The 22688-nt window shown below is 44.1% G+C and overlaps 1 protein-coding gene across 2 annotated transcripts in view; it reads right to left on the bottom strand.

Annotated features, from left to right (window-relative positions):
- Positions 1–300: 300 nt before the first annotated feature.
- LOC126416443 (ubiquitin-conjugating enzyme E2 C) overlaps positions 301–22688 on the bottom strand; it is a 38500-nt gene continuing 16112 nt past the window's right edge. The window contains exons 3-6 of one of the 2 annotated variants that reach the window (XM_050084169.1): positions 19099–19185; positions 4814–5018; positions 4603–4735; positions 301–663 (exon numbers count right to left, since the gene is read on the bottom strand). In XM_050084169.1, the coding sequence (XP_049940126.1) occupies positions 4623–4735; positions 4814–5018; positions 19099–19185 (405 nt within the window). In that variant the 3' untranslated portion in view covers positions 301–663; positions 4603–4622. Of the gene's footprint in view, positions 664–1918; positions 3271–4602; positions 4736–4813; positions 5019–19098; positions 19186–22688 lie in introns of those variants that run through there. The other variant, XM_050084168.1, reaches the window with a different exon arrangement.

Here is a 22688-nt window from a genome sequence, read left to right on the forward strand (position 1 = left end):
GTGCATGGACAACACTGATATCAAGTAGAACACCCAACACACCAAAATGTCAACAGATTACCTGAAAACCCTGAATAATTGCATCATTAATAAAATTGCTCATTAGGAGAAGGAACTGAGAGGAAATCTATTTGCACACTAATGGGGGAAGAACAGGTTTCGAATATAAAGTTTTGTGTTGTCTTCACTTTGTTGTGGGTACTTGTTGCTTTCATTCTAAGCTTGGTATTTCTGAGTAAAGACATAAGCAAAGGAAGTATATGATGTAAACTGCGAACAGCTCTTAATGAAAAGAGAGTCCACATTACTGTTTGTATTTATTTCTGTAATATGAACTATCCTATTAAATTAAATGTTTCATTGCAGTTTATTTTCTAAGACGTGAAGTAGTCTAGGACAATTTTCTCTTGGTAGTGTGCACTACAAATAACTGTTCATTAAAAAATGTAACTACCAACTTTTTACAAGATTTAGATATTATGTCCCTTCAAATGGTGAATTATTCACTATCGCACATTTACCAACTTACTGTGAATACAGTCTGTCTTCTCTTTAACTCCCCAAGCAGTCTTAACAGAATGAGACAACTAGGAGTGTGATACAGCCGATATTTTAATATCCAATCCTACCTCCTGATGTAAACACAAATATAAATTGAGGTACCTGGAATGAAATAATGATGAACTACAGTTTCTATCCCACAATGTGTGTAACCATTGTAAACAAACACTAAAACTTGTATTTACGAAATATATAAACAGAAACCTGATATTATGTGAAACAAATACTAACAAAGAGATAGAGGGGCTGGCCAGTACTTACCTCAGCTCAGTACAGCTGATACATACACATAAAACAGAACTGAAAATTTACATTCCTAGCTTTTGGAACTTTGTTCCTTCATCAGGGAGGAGAGAGGGGAAAAAAGGGAAGAAGGGAAAGTGGATTCAGTTACTCACAACCCAGGTTATGAAGCAACAGGGAAAGGTAAACAGGGAGGGTAGCAAGGATGGAGGCATGGTTGTCAGAGGGAAGCCAAAGATATTCTACTCTTTGGCTTCCCTCTGACAACCATGCCTCCATCCTTGCTACCCTCCCTGTTTACCTTTCCCTGTTGCTTCATAACCTGGGTTGTGAGTAACTGAATCCACTTTCCCTTCTTCCCTTTTTTCCCCTCTCTCCTCCCTGATGAAGGAACAAAGTTCCGAAAGCTAGGAATGTAAATTTTCAGTTCTGTTTTATGTGTATGTATCGGCTGTACTGAGCTGAGGTAAGTACTGGCCAGCCCCTCTATCTCTTTGTTAGTATTTGTTTCACATCTTATATGAGATTTTCCATTAATCATTTAAACCTGATATTATTGTTTATATATGTTAAGATCTACGATTCATGTTAGCATCAAAATCAGACTTTTATTTTAAAGTGAAATATTTTAAAATGAAAAATTACTGTAAACATGCATTTCATGTATCTGCACGTTTATTGTTCTGAAATGTTTGTATCAGAATTCTCTAATTTGTTTTCAAAAATAAATAACTTCCAACTGCAAACTTAAAAATTACTGTTTTAAACAATAAATATATGCAGATCTTAATTTTTGAAAGCTATATTAATATACGCAACAGCCCATCAGGGAAGTGCTAAGTCGGTCAACTTTGTGATGTGATTAAATAAGTTATTCAGAACATTTTTCATTTCAGGAACATCAATTTGTAGAGTTTATTAACCAATGCGCAAATCTTCAAATTAAAGAGCGCCTAAAACTTGCTTACAGACGGAGATATTTGCAGCAGAGAGAGAGAGAGAGAGAGAGAGAGAGAGAGAGAGAGAGAGAGAGAGAGACCCAGATTGTGAACATCAAGAATCTGTAAGTTAAGTATTAATTTTTGTTCCCAAGTGTGGTTCTATTTTGGAGTCACAACTTTTTATTCCAGCAATCAACATATCCTTGATATGTAGTTGTATTTTGTTGAGTTCCAATGAAGCACAATTCGTAACAAACATATCTTTGACATTCTTTCCTTGGTTAACCACTGTAATAAAAGTCATTTTTGTCTCCACCCTCAAAACAATATGAGAAAGAGCTTACGTTTTGTAATTGTCAGAAACCCAGAGGACCTGTATTGCTTATGGGATATTTATTAGCAGACCATCTGAGAATGTGTACAATATGCAGAAATGCCAGTAAGTGCATGTTCTACCATACAATGCAAGTCACTGCCTGTCATAATTATGCAAAGACATTTTCATGCTGGCTACACTGTTCCTTTTGTGGCCAATTCTTGTAGCAAACGAAGAATAAGATTACTGCAATGAGTTCATATCGGCCTTGATCCGCATTTAACTGTTCACAATTTTGTCTTCATTATATGTAGTATTTTTGGCTTTCTGCAATGAAAACATTGTTGCCACGATATACTCCACATCTTTACCACTGCTTCACTATAAAACAGTTTGTTTTAATTCATCTCTTGATACCTACTAAATTCACTTTAGGTCACAGTTAAAACTCAATTTTCATACTATTCAACAGAAACGAAAGCCAGTGAAATATAAAAACTAATGCCTAAAGTTTTAATTTGCATTTGAGTCCTGCTGCATGTTCTTTTAAAACTTACCATATACATAATGGAAAGATCTATTAGCATCACTACAACTGTATCCATCCATATGCCAATACAACCATTCAATTTGGTCCGGATCTCACCCCCAACAATTTGGACAGTTTTCACTATCCTTTTCATGGGCTGCACTGTCAAATTTCAAGTTTTTCCCTTCACTTAAATACCATTTTTTTATGATCTCTGCTATGTACATTGCTTTCTCTTGCAGATATCTAGATTTTCTCCTACTAGACAAAATTATCTAAAGAAATTCTAAAATTTTTCTTTGTTTCAATAAAAACAGTGCTCATAACGTATGTTTACTGGCAATAGCATTAGAAAATTGTCGCAAACATTTTCTTAAATTTGTATTTGCCAAGAAAAACAATTTCATTTGGTCAATGAAAGCTACAGATGATGATAAATTTTAAGAGAAACTGACTTTAATTTTACAAACTTAGAACAGTAAAATGGGAAGGATGTACTAGTATGCTATAAACCACAACATACGAAATTATTAAAATATGTATAAATAAATGAATATAAAAGATAAAGCAAGAACAGTTTAAAATAAATATCACAATATCAATCAGTGAAATTGTCCTTGTGCTTCACACGTGTCACGTTGCACATGTAGCTCCCATCAGCAACATCCTCTTCCTATGACCTGCAAACATTGTTGATTTACAACTGAACCAAAAATTAACAATGCTGAATTACAAAAATCGATTTTTATCTTGTCAAACTAACTGGCAGTAAATATAATGGAAGGAAACATTCCACGTGGGAAAAATTATATATAAAAACAAAGATGAGGTGACTTACCGAACAAAAGCGCTGGCAGGTCGATAGACACACAAACAAACACAAACATACACACAAAATTCAAGCTTTCGCAACAAACTGTTGCCTCATCAGGAAAGAGGGAAGGAGAGGGGAAGACGAAAGGAAGGGGGTTTTAAAGGAGAGGGTAAGGAGTCATTCCAATCCCGGGAGCGGAAAGACTTACCTTAGGGGGAAAAAAGGACAGGTATACACTCGCACACACGCACATATCCATCCACACATACAGACACAAGCAGACATATTTAAAGACAGAGTTTGGGCAGAGATGTCAGTCGAGGCAGAAGTGTAGAGGCAAAGAAGTTGTTGAAAGACAGGTGAGGTATGAGAGGCGGCAACTTGAAATTAGCGGAGATTGAGGCCTGGCGGATGACGTGAAGAGAGGATATACTGAAGGGCAAGTTCCCATCTCCGGAGTTCGGATAGGTTGGTGTTGGTGGGAAGTATCCAGATAACCCGGACGGTGTAACACTGTGCCAAGATGTGCTGGCCGTGCACCAAGGCATGTTTACCCACAGGGTGATCCTCATTACCAACAAACACTGTCTGCCTGTGTCCATTCATGCGAATGGACAGTTTGTTGCTGGTCATTCCCACATAGAATGCGTCACAGTGTAGGCAGGTCAGTTGGTAAATCACGTGGGTGCTTTCACACGTGGCTCTGCCTTTGATCGTGTACACCTTCCAGGTTACAGGACTGGAGTAGGTGGCGGTGGGAGGGTGCATGGGACAGGTTTTGCATCGGGGGCGGTTACAAGGATAGGAGCCAGAGGGTAGGGAAGGTGGTTTGGGGATTTCATAGGGATGAACTAACAGGTTACGAAGGTTAGTTGGACGGCGGAAAGACACTCTTGGCGGAGTGGGGAGGATTTCATAAAGGATGGATCTCATTTCAGGGCAGGATTTGAGAAAGTCGTATCCCTGCTGGAGAGCCACATTCAGAGTCTGGTCCAGTCCCGGAAAGTATCCTGTCACAAGTGGGGCACTTTTGTGGTTCTTCTGTGGGGGATTCTGGGTTTGAGGGGACGAGGAAGTGGCTCTGGTTATTTGCTTCTGTACCAGGTCGGGAGGGTAGTTGCGGGATGCGGAAACTGGCAGTAAAGCAAGATTTCTGAGATCTCTGAACAAAGACAGAAAAGAATATGAAAGTACTTACATATTAATCCCCTATCATTCTCAATGTCCCTTTCGTTGTTTTTGGTATTCACTATGCAGATGACGTTTGTATTCAACTTTATTTGACCACAAGGCTGCTGCCTGGACATTCAATGGAGATTCGTTGTTTGGTTCTTTGGGCAGAAAAATGAAAGAATTACACATCTAAAATTAACAATACATAAAACTAACAACTTTTCAAGTATACATACCACCAAGCAGAGACTGAATGGAGAGTAGAATTGTGCGCACATCATACAGAGCTGACCATTTTTCCTTCAAAATATCCAAACAGATATTTCCTGCCTGATCGACATTTGGATGATAACATGGGGTAGCAAATCGCACTAGTGGGGCTGAATATGGGTAGCTATGGGGAAATTCCAGGCTTAATTTGTACACCAGACCTTCATACACCTGTATAACAAGTTATTGATAAGTATTACAAACTGCTACATTACATATGTTGTTTCTACATATATGAAGCAGCAGAAAAAAAGTGGGGGGGAGGATAGGGGGTGATAAGAATAAAGGCACATTGATTCTAGGATGATTAGACAGGAAACAAAAAATATTTTAGTTGCAAGCATTTTCCATACACAAACTAGAAAATGCAATTCTAAAAAGGCCAAATTGTGGATCTATGATAACTACAAACAACACCTTTTTTTTCCAGGGATAAAAATTTCAACACTAGATATAGCGCTCAACAGCATCCCATTTTTACACAACCATAGTTGTGCAGTTCAAGCAAATAACAAATGAGGGAAAAAACAGGGCAAACAATATTGAAAATTTAACTTTGCCACTGACACAGACACTTTGCTAGCAGGCTGTTGCCTGAATCTACAAATAAGCCACAGGACATACATATTACACTTTGCTGGAGAAGTTGAGTATATACTTTAGTTTTCAGAGCTTTTTATTTAACATCTCACGAAAATTATTTTTTTCTTCAGCTACTAGATTCTACGTAAAATCATGCCTAAAATTATTCTGGATCTTAATGTGTGCCTCCAGTCTATATATTCCAATAATGGAAATTTGATTACAAATGTCCTGCTCAACTCGGTAATTTACCTTCCAATTTGGATGGTAGTGTGTTCCTGCGTAAAAAAGAACCTTTTCTGCTGTCCTGGCACGCATTTAAATCCCCACATCACAGTACCATAGCATGCCACTCGATGAGTCAAATCAAAATGGTGCAGCCCATTGATAAATTATAGGGGACAATGCTGCAAAAGACTGACTAGCTGTTTTACATGTACAGCAGCAATGCATCATCATATGATACAGTGAAGTGACACACACGATTCTTGTGTGGTCACACAAGTATGAATGACTAAATGTCAGACCATATCTCTGAAGAACTGGGGATCTCAATACGCAGATGCCCTGGTTTTGTAACAGGTATCACAACTTGGATGATAGTAGGAAAGTGACAATCACAGTCCAGTTTTTAACACTTTTTTCCCAATATTTTGAACATGACAAATGTGATTCTTGAAATTTTTGCAGCTTGCTGTGTATTCCATCATGTTCCAGGATTGCAACCAAATGTTGACATCTTGCTATAATATTCTGACTGACAAACATTCAGCCATCTTCACGTGAGTTATTACTATGTATAAAAATCAGTGTGGTGGTACATCTGTCTAAATATTAGGTGAAGAGGACAACGACTGAAACAATCACTTGACTGAATATTCTCTAGAAAAAGCTTACTTGATCACATTCTCCCACTCAGCAACAGAATAATATCGCTGCAAGGAAGTATTTCAATAAAACTTTAAACCATAGGTGCGAAACTTGCAGATTGGTCCCCTACTCCCTGTGCAACATAACTACACTATCAGCCTGTCAATCCCTCATTCGTAGAACAAGTCCGTGAAGAACAAAGTTGCTGATTAAAAGTAGACAAGAGATATCTCTAAAGTTATGGGTAATTACAAATGTCCTGCTCAACTCGGTAATTTACCTTGCACTAAAAATCACATAGTAAACAACAAGCGAAAATAGGTCAGAGACAATGAGAACATTAATAATTGAAGCAGTTAAAAGCAATTATTGGAGATATGTATGAAATAATAAAACAATCAATGTATGAAATAATATAACAACTCCATTCAAAAGTTAAAGAGGAGGCCAATGTGCAAAGTGTGGAGGGAGATCTGAGTGTAGCAAACATCAGAAGAAGACTTTGAAATAATGAAAGCAAAACAAAATGAAATGCCATGCCAGTGATTGTGGTCTTCCAGTGCCTGTCTTGATTCCATGATCCACAGGGAACAGCTGCAGGGGTCCATCTGCTCTTATCTTGTCAAGCTACACTTCTGGTCTTGCAATTCTCTGTAGGATATTCATTACTTTGTTTTCTTCCTAATGTTCTCTGAATCCTATCCCTGAGGCTTACTCTTAGCACATGTTGCTGCAAGGCTCGTGTGTGCTGTATTTTATGAGCACTTGCTTTAGTCATAGTCATAGTTTCCAGACTACATGTTTTAACTGGCAGTATGCACATATTATAGACAGCCTCCATGATATTTAGAACAGCCTTAGTGATCAGGATGACTCAGTTTCCAGAACACTGCCCAGCTCAGCATTATTCCGCTAGGGATTTCTGGATTCTGATTGTTTTCATCCGTAATTTAATCCTGTGGTCAAGGCACATTTATTCATTAATAGCTTCGTTACACTGGTTTCTGACTAAATGGCTGACTGTCTGGACTTAGTACTTTTGTTTCACTGATGTCTCTTATCTCAAATTCTCAAACAAATGAATTGGTTGGTTGATTGGGGTTGAAGGGACGAAACAGCAAGGTCATCAGTCCCTTGTTTCAAATGTGGTCCATTCAGACAGATTGACATCGCAGAAAAGTCAAAATGATAAAAGGTAAAAGACTAAAAAACAAAATTGCAGTCTTGTAGTCAATGGTGAAAACAAAATGAGGACAGTCAGCAAGTGAGCGACTCTAAGGTTGTACTAGACATAGGAAATATACCACCTCTGATGCAGTACATGCAAGACCACCTACTATTCAAAAGCATTCAACCACTATAATGTGGAAGTGCTTATTGTGAAAGGAGACTAACCAATTCTAAAAAGTGATAAAAACAGAGTGAAACGGAAAGAAAAGAGGATCTTTGCCAGTGAGGGGAGTCAGAAATACAAACACAGCTTACAGTGGGAGACACCCCACCCTCACCGCCCTGCCCATACTCCAGAGTGAGATTAAAAACCTTAAAATTGAGAATAAAAACTAATTTCACAGAGGAAACAGAGAACTAGTTCAACCATCCAAGAATAGTCTGCCAACATTAAAGTGCAAGGAAGTCTGTACTTACTACGCAGAGCCAAAAGAAGTGAGAGTTCCAGCAAAATTTGGGCTATTGACTGGAAGGCTCCACAACCACAAAATGGGGGTGGCTCATTACGAAAAAGAAAACCATGGCTCAGCCTAGTATGGCCGATTCGGAGACGACACAGGGTGGTAGAGTCCTTTAGGGAGAGGTGGAAGGAAGAATGCCACGGGACAGGTGTCACCTTAATCACACGGAGTTTATTAGACAGGGAGGTAGCCTCCCAAGAGTTGGCCCATGATTGGGCAAAGTGGGATTTGATGTGAAGCTGTAAATCCGCTGCAGGAGGTGTTACAGAAAATGAGGGGGGGGGGGGGGGCGGGCGGGGGGGAGGGTGGTAGTGACTGCTCCCCCAGCCAAACGATCAGCAAACTCATTAGCCGGGATACCCGCATGGCCAGGGACCCAAAGGAAGTCAACGGAACAAGCAGCACGGTGAATATCAGCGAGATGGTCAAGGATGGCAGAGACCGAGGGATGGCGCAAAAAACACCGGTCAACAGCCAGAAGGCCACTCATTGAGTCCGTACATAAGAAAACGCGGTTCTGTTCCAACAGAGGACATGAAGGCATATCCCACATGATCAGCAGATTTAGAGCCACTGGTGTACAAAACAACAGCATCCCGAAATTCCCATTAAATTCGTTGGAAAAAAGAACGGAACACCATTGGTGGGATGGAATCTTTCGGACCTCAGCAGAGATCCATCCGAATTCGGGGCCGAGGAACTAACCAAGGAGGGGTGGAGGGGAGGGAGCGTGGAAGACAGGACAAAGAAGGAAGCTGGAAATCACAGCAAAGAGACGCAAGGCGGAGCCCAACTGTTAAGCCCACCCAAGAGCGGGAATCAGGTGGGCGACGTCCTTGGTCTGGAAACAGGATGGAATAGGAAGGATGAGTGGGAGAGGAAAGGACTGATTGCATAAGAAACCAGAAGCTGGGACCGCCGAACAGAAAGGCGGTGGAGGATGGGGGGGGGGGGGGGGGGGTGTTTATGCTTCAACCAGGAGACTATCAACAGGGCTAGTAGGGAAGGCACTGGTGGCCAAATGGACACCACAACAGTGGACCGGATCCAGGAGGCGCAGTGTGGCAGGAGCAGCCGAACCATAAACTTGACAATCACAGTCCAAGCAAGACAGCACTAAAGCCCTTTACGTGGAAAAGGATGGAGTGGTCCGCACCCCAAGAGATGTGGCCAAGGAAGCGAAGGATATCAAGTTTACGGACACATCCTACCTTCAGAAGTCTGAAGTGAGCTTGTTGTCGAAAAGAAGACACAGGAAACAAAACGGTGGGACCATAGGTAATCGTTGTGCATCGAGGTAGAGCTCCGGGTAGGGGTGGACCATAGCAACAGAAGTGGACCACCCACGTTTTTAAAGGAGGGAACTGAAACCCGTGTGAGAGGGTCCATGCAGAGGCATGCCGTATAGCTCCCTGGAGCTGCCATTCTGCAGAGGCCATCGAAGAGGAACTAACCCAAATGCAGAAATCATCCACATACAGAGCAGGGGTGACCAAAGGACCTACGGACGCCGCAAGTCCATCTATAGCAATGAGGAAAAGTAGTACACTCAATACGGAACCCTATGGGATGCCATTCTCCTGGGTCCATGGAGAACTAAAAAGTACCAACCCTAACCCTGAATGACCCATGGAGCAGGAACTGGCGGATAAAAATCAGGAGTGTGCCCCGAAGACCCCACTGATGAAGGGTAAGTAAGATGTGATGGCACCAAGCCATGTCATAGGTCTTGCAAAGGTACAAAAACACTGCAACCAAATGGCGGTGCTGGGAAAAAGCCTGCCAAACTGCGGATTCCAAGCTAAGTAAATTATCAATCTGAGACCATCCCTCTCTGAAGCCACACTGGCAAGGGGACAATATATCCCGAGATTCGAGGACCCAATTGAGCCGACAGGCTACCATCCATTCAAGTAACTTGCAAACAACGTTTGTCAGACTAATTGGCCGACAGCTTTTGACAAACAGGCTTAAGGACAGGAACCACGATGCTATAACTCCATTGAGGAGGGAAGTCACCCTGGAGCCAAATACGGTTAAACACCTGGAGAAGGTGTTGCTGTTGTGGAGCACTGAGATGTTAAAGCAGTTGGTTATGAATGGAGACTGGGCCAGGGGCCGTATCATGAGAAGAAGAAAATGCGGAAAGAAGTTCCCATTCAGTAAAAGGTTTGTTTTAAGATTCTGACTGACAAGGGGTAAAAAAATAAGGCGGAAGCTGCGGCCCACTGTTTCTGGTGAAGAAAAGCAGCCGGACAGGAGGCTAATGCTGTTGCAAAATGGGTCGCAATATGTTCCGTGAGAATCAACAGGTCTGTGCAAAGGCCATCCGGGAGGTGAAGGCCCAGGAAGGTAGACTGCCGATGGCAACCTTGGAGAGAGCGAAGTGTATCCCAAACCCACAACATAGGGGCAGTAGAACTGAGGGAAGAAACAAATTGTTCCCAACACATCCGTTTGCTCTGTTTGATTAAGTAACAGGCTTTAGTGCAAAGGCATTTAAAGGTAATAAGATTGGCAACAGATGGGTGCCTCTTAAGGCATTGTGAAGCTCAACGGTGATCACGGATGGCAATGGGAATGGGCATACTCCAACACAGGACTTGCCGGTTACGAAATGGTCCAGATAAGCACGGGATAGCAAGGCTAGCAGTGCGAACATTCGCATCAGACACATCACGTAGGACATCATCAATACAATCCGACAAAGAGGGAGAAAAACGAGTTGTGCAGTATATAGAGGCCGTTGGAAAGACCAACGAGGTAACCTGTCCATCAGGGAGCGGTAAGGGAGCAAGAGAATCAACGGGAAATGGTCACTATCACAAAAGTTGTCGTGTGGCGACCATTGTAACGAAGGAAGGACGGAGGGAGAAGAAAGAGAGAGAGAGAGAGAGAGAGAGAGAGAGAGAGAGAGAGAGAGAGAGAAATGGCAGAAAGGGTACCCTGACCGGCACTGAAATGAGTAGGGGAGCCATCATTAAGAAGGCACAAGTCGTGGTCTGCAAGAAACTTGTCTATGAGAAGACCCCGACTAGATGGAAATGCACTGTCCCACAAGGGATGATGAGCATTAAAATCCCCGAGAAGGAGGAAGGGAAGAGGGAGTTGCTGAAGAAGGGCAGTGAAGGCAGCAGGTGTAAGAGTCCTGTCAGGAGGGAGATAAAGATCGCAAACCGTGACCTCAGAGTCCAGGTAGACCCTAACAGCAGCTGCTTCCAATGTTGTTTGAAGAGGAATGGACGTGCTAGCAACATCTGTATGGACCAACATACAAATGCCACCAGAGGCCATACCCAATTTCGATAGAAAATACGGAACCCATGGAGGGTCGGTGAGTGATAGTCAGTAAAATGAGATTCCTGTAGAACCACACAAGCTGCAGAGTAAAACGAAATAAGGGATTTCAACTCCGGAAGGTGATGGTAATATCCATTACACTTCCATTGGATAACCACACTACGACAATTCAAATGGAGGGTGAAAAGGCTAAAGTCAGTCATACCACCGAGTCTCCACCCGTCACCGACAAGGAAGGGTTGGTTGGTTTAAAAGAGAGAGAAAGGAACAAACTACGAGGTCATGAGTCCCTTGTTCCCAATAAAACAATGCCACAAGATTGAGAATAAAACAGACGAAGCATATAATACAAAACGGAAAGAAAGGAAAAGCCACAAGAACGAAGGGATGGCAACTAATACTAAAAGGAACAAAAGAGGACAAGAAAACAGGAGAGAGACTCTAGACACAGAAGGGAGTAAAACATAAAAGCAGATTACAGTGGCTGGCCAACCACGAGAATAAAAAGGGAAACCCAGCCACTCTGCAACATATTAAAACCTCTATCCTAAAAGCACTAGGGTGGAGGACACGGAGGGGCAAAAGACATGTGCTAAAAAACCTACATAGAAGTATAAAACTCACTCTCACAGATAAAACATAAAGCAAAAGCTGCTGCAGAGGCACTGTCGCCCAACACTGAAGGCAGGGTGCTGGGAAAGTTAAAAGTCTGCCGCAGAGTGGCTAAAAGTGGGCAGTCCAGCAGGAGGTGGACGACTCATTTGGGAGCCACAGCAACACTCAGGTGGGTCCTCGCGACAGAGTAGGTAACCATGCGTTAGTCACATATGGTCAATGCGGAGCCGGCAGAGGACAACTGATTCCCTGCGAGAGGCCTGCATGGAAGACTTCCACACATTCATAGTCTTCTTAATGATACGCAGTTTGTTGTGCGTGCTGTTACGCCATTCCGTCTCCCAAAGCCTGAAGACGTAACTAAAGCATAGCTAGACGTCATGGACGCAGGATGAAGACGTGCATATTTCTTACGAGCCTCAGTGTAGGATAGACAATCAAGGGACTTCTACTCTTGTATCTTCTTTTCCTTCCCTAAACTGGGTTGTTTGGTTGGTTGGGGTTTAAGGGACCAAACAGCAAGGTCATCAGTCCCGTGTTTCAAATGTGGTCCATTCCGATAGTGTGACATCTCAGGAAAGTCAGAACAATAAAAGGGAAAAGGCTAAAAAATGTAAAAGGGCAGTCATGTTGTCAATGATAAAAACAAAAAGAGGTAAGTCAGCAAGAGAGCGAACCCAACGCTATGCTAGAGGCAGGAAATATCCCACTTCTGAAGCAGCAGAGGCAAGAGCACCTGCGACTTAAAAGGTGCAACCGCTAGAATGTAGAAGTACGTATGGGAAAAATGAGACCAACCAATCCTAAAAAAAGATAAAAACAGAGTACAGGGGGAAGAAAAGAGGATCTCGGTCAGGGAGGGGGAGTCGGGAATCTCCAAACACGGTTTACAGTGGAAGATACCCCAACACTCACTGCCCTGCCCCAACACCATAGAGAGATTAAAAAACCTTAAAACTGGGAATAAAAACCACTTTCCTAGAGGAAACCGAGAACCAGGGTGACCATCCGGGAATCGTCAGCCAACATCAAAGGTAAAATGCGGGAGTCTGTACTTAGCACACAGAGCCAAAAGAAGGGGGCATTCAACCAAAATGTGGGCTACTGACTGGAATGCTCCACAACCATAAAGTGGGGGTGGCTCATCACACAAAAGAAAACCATGGCTCAGCCTGGTACGGCCAATGCGGAGACAACACAGTGTGGTAGAGTCCTTTTGGGAGAGGCGAAAGGAAGAACACCACGGGCCTGGTGTCACCTTAATCGCACGAAGTTTATTAGACAGGGAGGTAGCCACCCAAGAGTTGGCCCACGATTGTGCGAAGTGGGATTCGATGTGAAGCTGTAAATCCTCTGCAGAAGCTGTACAGAAAATGAGGGGTAAGTGACTGCTCCCCCAGCCAAACGATCAGCAAGCTCACTACCCGGGACACCCACATGGCCAGGGACCAAAGGAAGTCAACGGAACAAGCAGCACGGTGAATATCAGCGAGATGGTCAAGGATGGCAGAGACCAAGGGATGTTGCGAAAAACACCGGTCAACAGCCAGAAGGCCACTGAGTCCGTACATAACAAAACACAGTTGTGTTGGGACTGTTTAATAAAGTTAAGGGCCTGGGAAATGGCCATCAATTCCGCAGTAAACACCCCACATGTAGGTGGCAGCAGATGATTTTCCATTCCAACAGAGGACAAGAAGGCATACCCCACATTATCAGCAGATTTGGAGCCATCAGCGTAAAAAACAGCATCCTGAAATTCCCATAAAATTCGGAGGAAAAAGGAACGGAACACCATCGGGGGGATGGAATCTTTCGGACCTCGACGGAGATCCATCTGAATTTGAGGCCGAAGAACTAACCAAGGGGGGGTGGAGGGGAGGGAGCGTGGAAGACAGGACAAAGAAGGAAGCTGAAAATCAAGGCAAAGAGACACAAGGCAGAGCCCAACCGGTAAACAAACCTGAGGGTGGGAATCAGTGGGCGATGTCCATGGTCTTGGAACAGGATGGAATAGGAAGGATGAGTGGGAGAGGAACAGACAGCGAGTGCATAAGACACCAGAAGCTGGGACCACCGAACAGAAAGGGGGGAGGGGGGGTATCACAGCTTCAACCAGGAGACTATCAACAGGGCTAGTAGGGAAGGCACTGGTGGCCAAATGGACACCACAACAGTGGACCGGATCCAGGAGGCACAATGTGGTGGCAGCAGCAGCTGAACCATAAACTTGACAATCACAGTCCAAGCGAGACAGCACTAAAGCCCTTTACGTGGAGAAGGATGGAGTGGTCCGCACCCCAAGAGATGTGGGCAAGGAAGCGAAGGACATCAAGTTTACGGACACATCCTACCTTCAGAAGTCTGAAGTGGGCTTGTTGTCGAAAAGAAGACCCAGGAAACGAAACTGTGGGACCACAGGCAATCTTTGTGCATCGAGATAGAGCTCTGGATCAGGGTGGATCGTAGTACTGCGACAGAAGTGGACCACCTGCGATTTTAAAGGACAGAATTGAAACCCCTTGTGAGAGGGTCCATGCAGAGGCACACCGTATAGCTTCCTGGAGCTGCCACTCTGCAGAAGCCATCGAAGAGGAACTAACCCAAATGCATAAATCATCCACATACAGGGCAGGGGTGACCAAAGGACCGACAGAGGCCACAGTCCATCGATAGCAATGAGGAAAAGAAGTACACTCAAGACAGAACCCTGTGGGATGCCCGTCTCCTGGGTCCATGGAGAACTAAAAACAGTATCCACCCGAACCCTGAATGAACGATGGAACAGGAACTGGCGGATAAAAATTGGGAGTGGGCCCTGAAGACCCCACTGATGAAGGGTAAGTAAGATGTGATGGCGCCAGGGCGTGTCATAGGCCTTGCGTAGGTCAAAAAATACTGCAACCAAATGGCAGTGCTGGGAAAAAGCCTGCCGTACTGCGGATTTCAAGCTAAGTAAATGATCAATCAGAGACCGTCCCTCTCGGAAGCCACACTGGTAAGTAGACAATAGATCCTGAGATTTGAGGACCCAATTGAGCCGACGGGCTACCAACCGTTCAAGTAACTTGCAAACAACATTGGTCAGACTAATTGGCCGATAGCTGTCAACAAATAGGGGGTTCTTACCAGGCTTGTGGACAGGAACGACTATGCTATCCCTTCACTGAGAAGGGAAGTCACCCTGGAGCCAGATACGGTTAAACACCCGGAGAAGATGTTGCCGTTGTGGAGCACTGAGATGCTGAAGCAGTTGCTTATGAATGGAGTCTGGGCCAGGGACCGTATCATGAAAAGAAGAAAGTGCGGAAAGAAGTTCCCATTCAGTAAAATGTTCGTTGTAAGATTCTGACTGACAAGGGTGGAAGCTTCGGCCCGCTGTTTCCAGTGAAGGAAAGCAGCCAGATAGGAGGCTGATGCTGATGCCATTGCAAAATGGGTCGCAAGATGTTCCGCAAGAATCAACGGGTCCGTACAAAAGCTATCTGGGAGGTGAAGGCCTGGGAGGGTGGACTGCCGATGGCAACCTTGGAGAGAGCGAAGTGTAGTCCATACCCGTGTCATAGGGACAGTAGAGCCAAGGGAACATGTTCCCAACATATCTTTTGCTCTGTTTGATTAAATAACGGGCTTTAGCGCGAAGGCGCTTAAAGGTAATAAGGCTGGCAACTGATGGGTGCCTCTTAAGGTGTTGCAAAGCTCGACGGCGATCACGGACGGCAATGGCAATGGTCGTATTCCACCACGGGACTTACCGGCTATGAAGTAGTCCAGATGAGCGCAGTACAGCAAGGCTAGCAGTGCGAACAATCGCGTCAGACACGTCACATAGGATGTCATCAATACAACCTGACAAAGGGGGAGAAAACACGACCTGTGCAGTGTATAGAGGCCAATCGGCGCACTGGAAGGACCAACGAGGTAATCTGTCCATCGGGGAGCGGGAAGGGAGAGAGAGAGAGTTAGAATCAATGGGAAATGGTCAGTATAACAAAGGTCGTCGTGTGGCGACCAGTGTAGTGAAGGGAGAAGAGAGGGAGAAGAAAGAGAAAGATGAATGGCAGACAAGGTACCATGACCGGCACTGAAGTGAGTAGGGGAGCCATTAAGAAGGCACAAGTCTTGGTCTGTAATAAACTGATCTAAGAGATGACCTCGTCTAGATGGAAATGCACTGCCCCACAAAGGATGATGAGCAGGAAAATCGCCGAGAAGGAGGAAGGGAGGAGGAAGTTGCTGAAGAAGGGCAGTTAAGGCAGCAGGTGTACGAGTCCTGTCAGGAGGGACATAAAGATTGCAAACTGTGACCTCAGAGTCCAGGTGGACCCTAACAGCAGCTGCTTCCAATGTAGTTTGAAGAGGAATCCACATGCTAGCAATGTCTGTATGGACCGACGTACAAACGCCACCAGAAGCCCGCAGGGGTCTGACCCGATTTCGACAGAAAACACAGAACCCACAGAGGGTCGGTGAGTGATCGTCAGTAAAATGAGATTCTTGTAGAACCACACAAGCTGCAGAGTAAGAAGAACTAAGGGATTTCAATTCCGGAAGGTGACTGTAGTATCCATTACAACTTCATTGGATAACCACAGAACGATGATTTAAATGGGGATTGAACAGGCTAAAGCCAGTCATACCGCCGGGTCACCACCCGTCACCGACAAGGAGGGGGTGACATCCATGAATGACACGTCAGAATCTGGTTGTTATGCCGGGGATGGGACCTCTGGTGACACCAGAGGCTCTTTGTCCCAAGACTTATGTTTCTTCTTCTTTTCTGGTTGAGATCAAGGAGGGCTGTGTGGCATAAAGGAGCTAGCTGCACCAAGATCGGGAACAGAAAGAGATCGGGTGACCTGGGGGCCGACAGACCGCAGTTCTTGCGGTTGTCGCGTGGCAGCAGACCTTTGGCCTGGAAGGTGCCAGGAAGGGTCATCCCGGGAGGGGTGCCCTTGACTGGCAGACGCCGAAGGAGTGGGACACTTCTCCGGCTGGGGAGGGGGAGCAGTGCCCAGAGAAGAAGGTGTGGGAGCTGCAGGGGAGGGGGGGGGGGAGGAGAGGGGTCTGGGATTGGGGTAAGGAAGTGGGAGGAAGGGGTGAAGATGTAACTAAAGCATAACTAGACGTCAAGGGGACAGGGTGAAGACGTGCATACTTCTTACATACTTCTTATGAGCCTATGTGTAGGTAAGGGACTTATACTCCTGTATCTTCTTTTCCTTCTCATATAATGGGCAATCTGGTGAACGTGGAGAATGATTGCCATGACAAGTAACACAGACAGGAGGGGGAACACAGGGACTCCCCTCATGGAGTGGACGTCCACAGTCACCACACAGGGGGGCCTGCGAACAGCAGGAAGACGTGTGTCCAAAACGTAAGCACTCAAAACACCTCATAGGAGATGGGATGTTCGGCTTCACATCACATCGATAAACCATAATCTTTACTTTCTCAGGGAGGGTATCCCCTTCAAAGACCAGGATAAAGGCACCAGTATCAATGCGATTGTCTTTAGGACCCTTCTGAACACGCCGAACAAAGTTAACACCCCGCCATCCGAGATTGTCCCAAAGTTCCTCATCAGTTTGAAGGATGAGGTCCCTGTGAAAAATCACACCTTGAACCATATTGAGAGACTGGTGGGGGGTAATGGACACAGGAATTGTGCCAAGATGGGTACAGGCACGAAGGGCCGCAGACTGGGCAGCCGAAGCAGTTTTGATCAGCAACGAACCCGACCGCATCTTGCTCAGGGAGTCCACTTCGCCAAACTTGTCTTCAATGTGTTCCACAAAGAAAGGTTTGGTATTGGTGAAAGTATCCTCATCAGTCCTGGTATAAAAAAGATGGCGGGGGAAAGGTTTCGCCCCTAGCCGTCGGGCCTGACCCTCTTCCCAGGGGGTAGCCATGGAACGGAAGGCCGAAGGGGCAGGAGAAGCAGCACTAGAAGAATCAGTTCCACGCAGAGAGTTGGCTGCAGAAGAACGGCCAGAGTTCTGGACCCGTATGCGTTTCATTTGCATAGCGTTTGCTCTGATACCACCCACTCCAATCAGGGGCTCTCCTCACAGGCGCCACCCAGCCACAGCAAGGGCCGTCTGGCACGGCAGCCACTGCCACGAGTTCCGATGCTCCAGGGTGACGAGCACCCACTCCAAGGCTTGCATGAGGTGGTCACAGCTCAGGTATCAGAAGTGTGATCCCTGTGTGTCCAGGGGGCTCAACCAAAAGGGTACATAGCAACCTCACCACACAGGCTGGCTACCGTGCTGGCTATGCACCCTAGCATCAGACAACAACGTGAAAAAAAAAAGGTGGAATGAACTAGGAGGGCATACATCGGAGACACTAGGTAAGGTGCCCTTTCCCAAATGGCTCACACTACAGAAGAGAAATTTAGTAATGGAGGTCAAACCCCAGAGGGGGACCAGAGAATGCCGAAAGGATGAGGTAATTACGCAACAAAACAAAACTGCAAAGCCAATATTACCAGTAGGATAGTGGGGCCAACATAAACAAGGACACCAAGAGAGGGGGAGGAGAGGGCAAAGGGGAAGGAGCAAGGACAGGAAAGGAGGGGAAGGGCAAGGAAATGCAGCCCGGGAAACAATTAAGGCTGCAATAGCTCGGGGCCCATGCTGACCACACACGTACTCACAAAAGGACCATGAGGCCCCTGGGGGGAATAAATTAATTGATGGTGCTATTACTGTGAGGCCAGTCACATAATACGAAGATTCTTTAAGAGGTATGGCCACACGTTTGAAGCAGCTAGTTATTTTCATTTGGAGTCTGCACTTTTATGAAAATATATCTGTATTTATGCTGGGCGTTGGTTTTAACAACACCGTGCTTTGCCATGAATGGCCATATTGGAGATGGTATGCCTTTCTCTTCACAAAATCCTCTAACCTTTGAATTTATTTCCCTACACAGCAATATATGGGATTTAAGATGGACTCCAAACCTCAGAGGAAGTAGTGACAGCAAATTGTAAGACTATTTGAGGACAATCTAAAACTTGAATTATTGTCTACCACTTACACTCTGAATCATCAAATCTAAAAAGTTTTACTATGCTTATCAAAATAGTTACAACATAACTTTACACTCCTGATGAAACCTTTGAAGCATCAGCAAGCCTCTATCCTACAAGTCTGCAATATAAATAAGTAATGAATACAAACCGTTCCCACAGGACCTGTTATAGTCCCAATCCACTTGAATAAGTTTTCACCATCAGGGAATGCCGACACAGTTTTATCAGGACTCATCTGTAATAAATTTTAATTTTAATTTGATGGACATCATAACATGAACATCCTAACACTATTATAAAAGGCTGTCAGAATAATATAAACACACTTTGATTTAATATACTACAATAGAACCTTGATTATCCAACCTCCAATTAACCTACTTCTCGGATTATCCAGCCACGTGTCCAACTGTGTGCTCCATGCTGAAGAACATCACAGCTGGTGTCCGTTATCGGTCCACCTTCTAAGTTTATTACTCATCCCTTTTAACATTAAAGCAGCAGTGCGAGTCTATTCCAAGTTCACATTAACAGGTGTAAGTGAATCTGAAGTACTAAAAATAGCTACAAATCAGAAAAGAAAATGTGTTTCGTTATCAATCAAACAGAAAGAGTTCTGTTATGACTTGACAAAGGTGAGTCAGTTACTACATTAGTCTCAAATGGGTTCTAGGGTGACAACCATTAAAAACTGAAAGAGGAGCCAGATGAAGGAATAGCAGAAGATGAAAATATCAGCCACTCTGCAATAAAGGATGCATTTGAGACTACCTTCAAATATTTGGAACAATCAACCGCTACAGATGCGGAAATACTGTGGGCAAAGTGCAGCCAGAAACCTACAAAAACTGAAACAAAAACAGTTTACACTTTTTAAGTAGATTTTCAGGTAGCAAACTGTTTTCCTTCCTATTTATTAAAAATGCAAGTTTTTTCTTAATTCCGACTACACCGTTTTCAGCTCTGTAAATGACGTATTTTATTCTCCTCTGATCATCTGACCTTTTTAGCATTCTAACCACCCTGAGCCCAAATCTGAAAGTTGAACAAGGTTCTATTGTACCTACAGAGCAGTGTGGAGTACTCTATAACACATTTAAAACTCTTCTTTTTTTCACTGCACTCTACAGGCAAGAAATCAACGTGTCACAACACTCAAAAGAACAATGAATTTAATTACAATACAGAGCTATATTTAATGCAGAGCTCAAACAATCCCTCACTCTTAATTAAAAGTATTGGTACCAAAAGTTCACTTCAGTGAGGTGCAACCATTGCAACACTAGAATAAATATATTACACGAAATAAGCTCATTTTGGCCTCAATATATAAAAACTTCAGAGTCTTGACATTTTAAGTTTGCTTTTAACAGGTAACCAGTTTCAGCTTTACATCTATCATTAGATTTTATAACAGAGGACACCTAATTGTCAAAAGAATTAATCAAAACCATTTAGTTGTTCAAATATAATAAAATTTAACAAAAACTAAATTCTAATTTGAATGTGTTACATTAGTGAATAAACAAATTTAACTCCTCTTGATTCTGCCAACAGTGACAACTTGAGACATTTGCCCAACAAGGCAATGAAAACATTGTTGAACCATGCAAATCCATTCACAAAAGCTGCTGACAATACTGTGACTAATGTACTTCACCTGTTGCATGATGCAGAAACTATCATATTACAGATGTTCTCTACATACAGGCAAAACTGAAATCATGCAAGTGTTCTCGTATACTAAGAGCTCAGCACTTTCTTGTTGAAGCTTGACGATTCACTAAAGTGCCAAAGCAAACAAATGCTAATGATCTTTAACTGTGTCCAAACATCATTGATATGCGAGAGCACTTTTACTTAATTACTGGCATGAACCACTCAGTGCAGTGACTTCTATATACGGCAAGTATTTCTGCAATCCTGAAATCATCCAATTGTGGTACTTCTGTGCCAATTTCTGTACTTTGAAATTGTATCATATGCATTTAGCTAGGGAAGCCACCCAGTGAAGCAATTATACACCAATAAGCCAAAATATTATGAGCACTGCGCACCACGAGGTTGGATGCCAACCAGTGCCGTTGTGGGCAAGTGGCATGCTATGAAAAATATATAAGCACAGCTGAGACAGATTTGGGATCACACCACCAAAGATATGGGTTGCACATTGGGTAATCCACTGAGATAAGAGACTTTGTCAAAGAACAGATTATTATTAAACAAAGCCTGTGAACGAGTATCTCAAAAACGGCAAAGATGGTCAAATTTTCATGTGCTACTGTCGTTAGCATCTAAAAAGAGGTAGAAAGACAGTGAAACTACCACTAGGCGCTAAATGGTTGGACATCCATGACTCTTCACAGAATCTGGTGTAGGAGGCTTTTCTGCTCCGTAAAGTAATATAGGTGGTGATATGTGCATCTCTGCCAAAACAGCACAATGCTGGTGCACAGACAAGTATTTTGGAGCTCGCCATTCATTGAGGAGCATAGAGCTCCGCAGCAGACCACCCTAACGTATTCACATGTTGACCCAATTACAACTACAAAGGACACAGGACCACCGGGATTTGACAGTCTGTCAATGGAAAAGTGTCAGGTTTTCAGGTGAATCACAGTTTTGCCACATTAGGTTGACAGTCGTCACCACAAATGCCATCATCAAGGCGAACGGTGGCTCAAAACGCACAGTGCACCACAGGCAGAGGCTGGTGGGAGTAGTATTATGCTACAGGAGACATTCTCCTGCTCTTGCATGGGGCTACTTGTGGTTCGTTGGCTGGTTAAAGGGACCAAACTACTATGCCATCAGTCACTTTCCTCTTTAACACAGATCTACATGATTATAGATCAGAGATGGCCTACTGTGTGAAACCCAGCGGAAGAAAACCCCACGGTTTACCAAGGTCAGTAAAGCTGAGATAAGGGACAAAAAGAAGACAGGAAAAAAGGCAGGCAAGGTACCCCATTTTGGGAGCAATACCTGAAAGAGTGCAATGAGGGGACAGACATCCTCCAGCAACTGCCACTTACCAGAGGAACTCCACTCAGAGATTGCCCTGGAAAGACTGGCAACACAGACAGGGCAAGAGAAGCACAAAGACACAAAAATTGAACAAGTCTAAACAGACCATACGAGGGGGGGGGGGGTGGGGGGGGGGGGGGGGGAAGAGCAGGTAAGCTGAGGACCATGTGGACCAACAAGCCCACACAACTGCAGCCCAGTCTGGGTAGAGGCAGCAACAGTGTGTTCTGACAAACCCTCAATGGGCCAGTAGGATTAAGTGGCCCTCCCTTAAAGAGAGCCTGCTTCACAAATGAAACATTAAACTAAATCAGTCACTGAGGCACCACGTAACACCAGGGGTAACGAGTCAGTGAGATTAATGCATGGGGTGGGTCTTTGCTGTGGAGGAGATGATCAGCCAAGTATGGCTGATTCGGAGTTGGCAGAGGACAGTAGGTTTCTTGTGAGCCCTGCATAGAGGACCTCCACTGAGTCATAATCTCCTTTATCACATGTAGTTAGTTTTGTTTTGTTTTAGGGTACAAAAACAACTAAGATTATGCGCACCCCATGTCAGAACCGTAGAACACGAAGACTACACGCTAAGTCCAATTGACAGAAGGAAAGGCAGTTAAAAACAGGGACTCTCTTGGACCCCAATGATATCCATTATTTACATGATTAACAACGAACAATACAAGATTAAAAATTCAATTAACAATTATGTTT

This window comes from Schistocerca serialis, chromosome 8, assembly GCF_023864345.2.
Source record: "Schistocerca serialis cubense isolate TAMUIC-IGC-003099 chromosome 8, iqSchSeri2.2, whole genome shotgun sequence".
NCBI lineage: Eukaryota > Metazoa > Arthropoda > Insecta > Orthoptera > Acrididae > Schistocerca > Schistocerca serialis.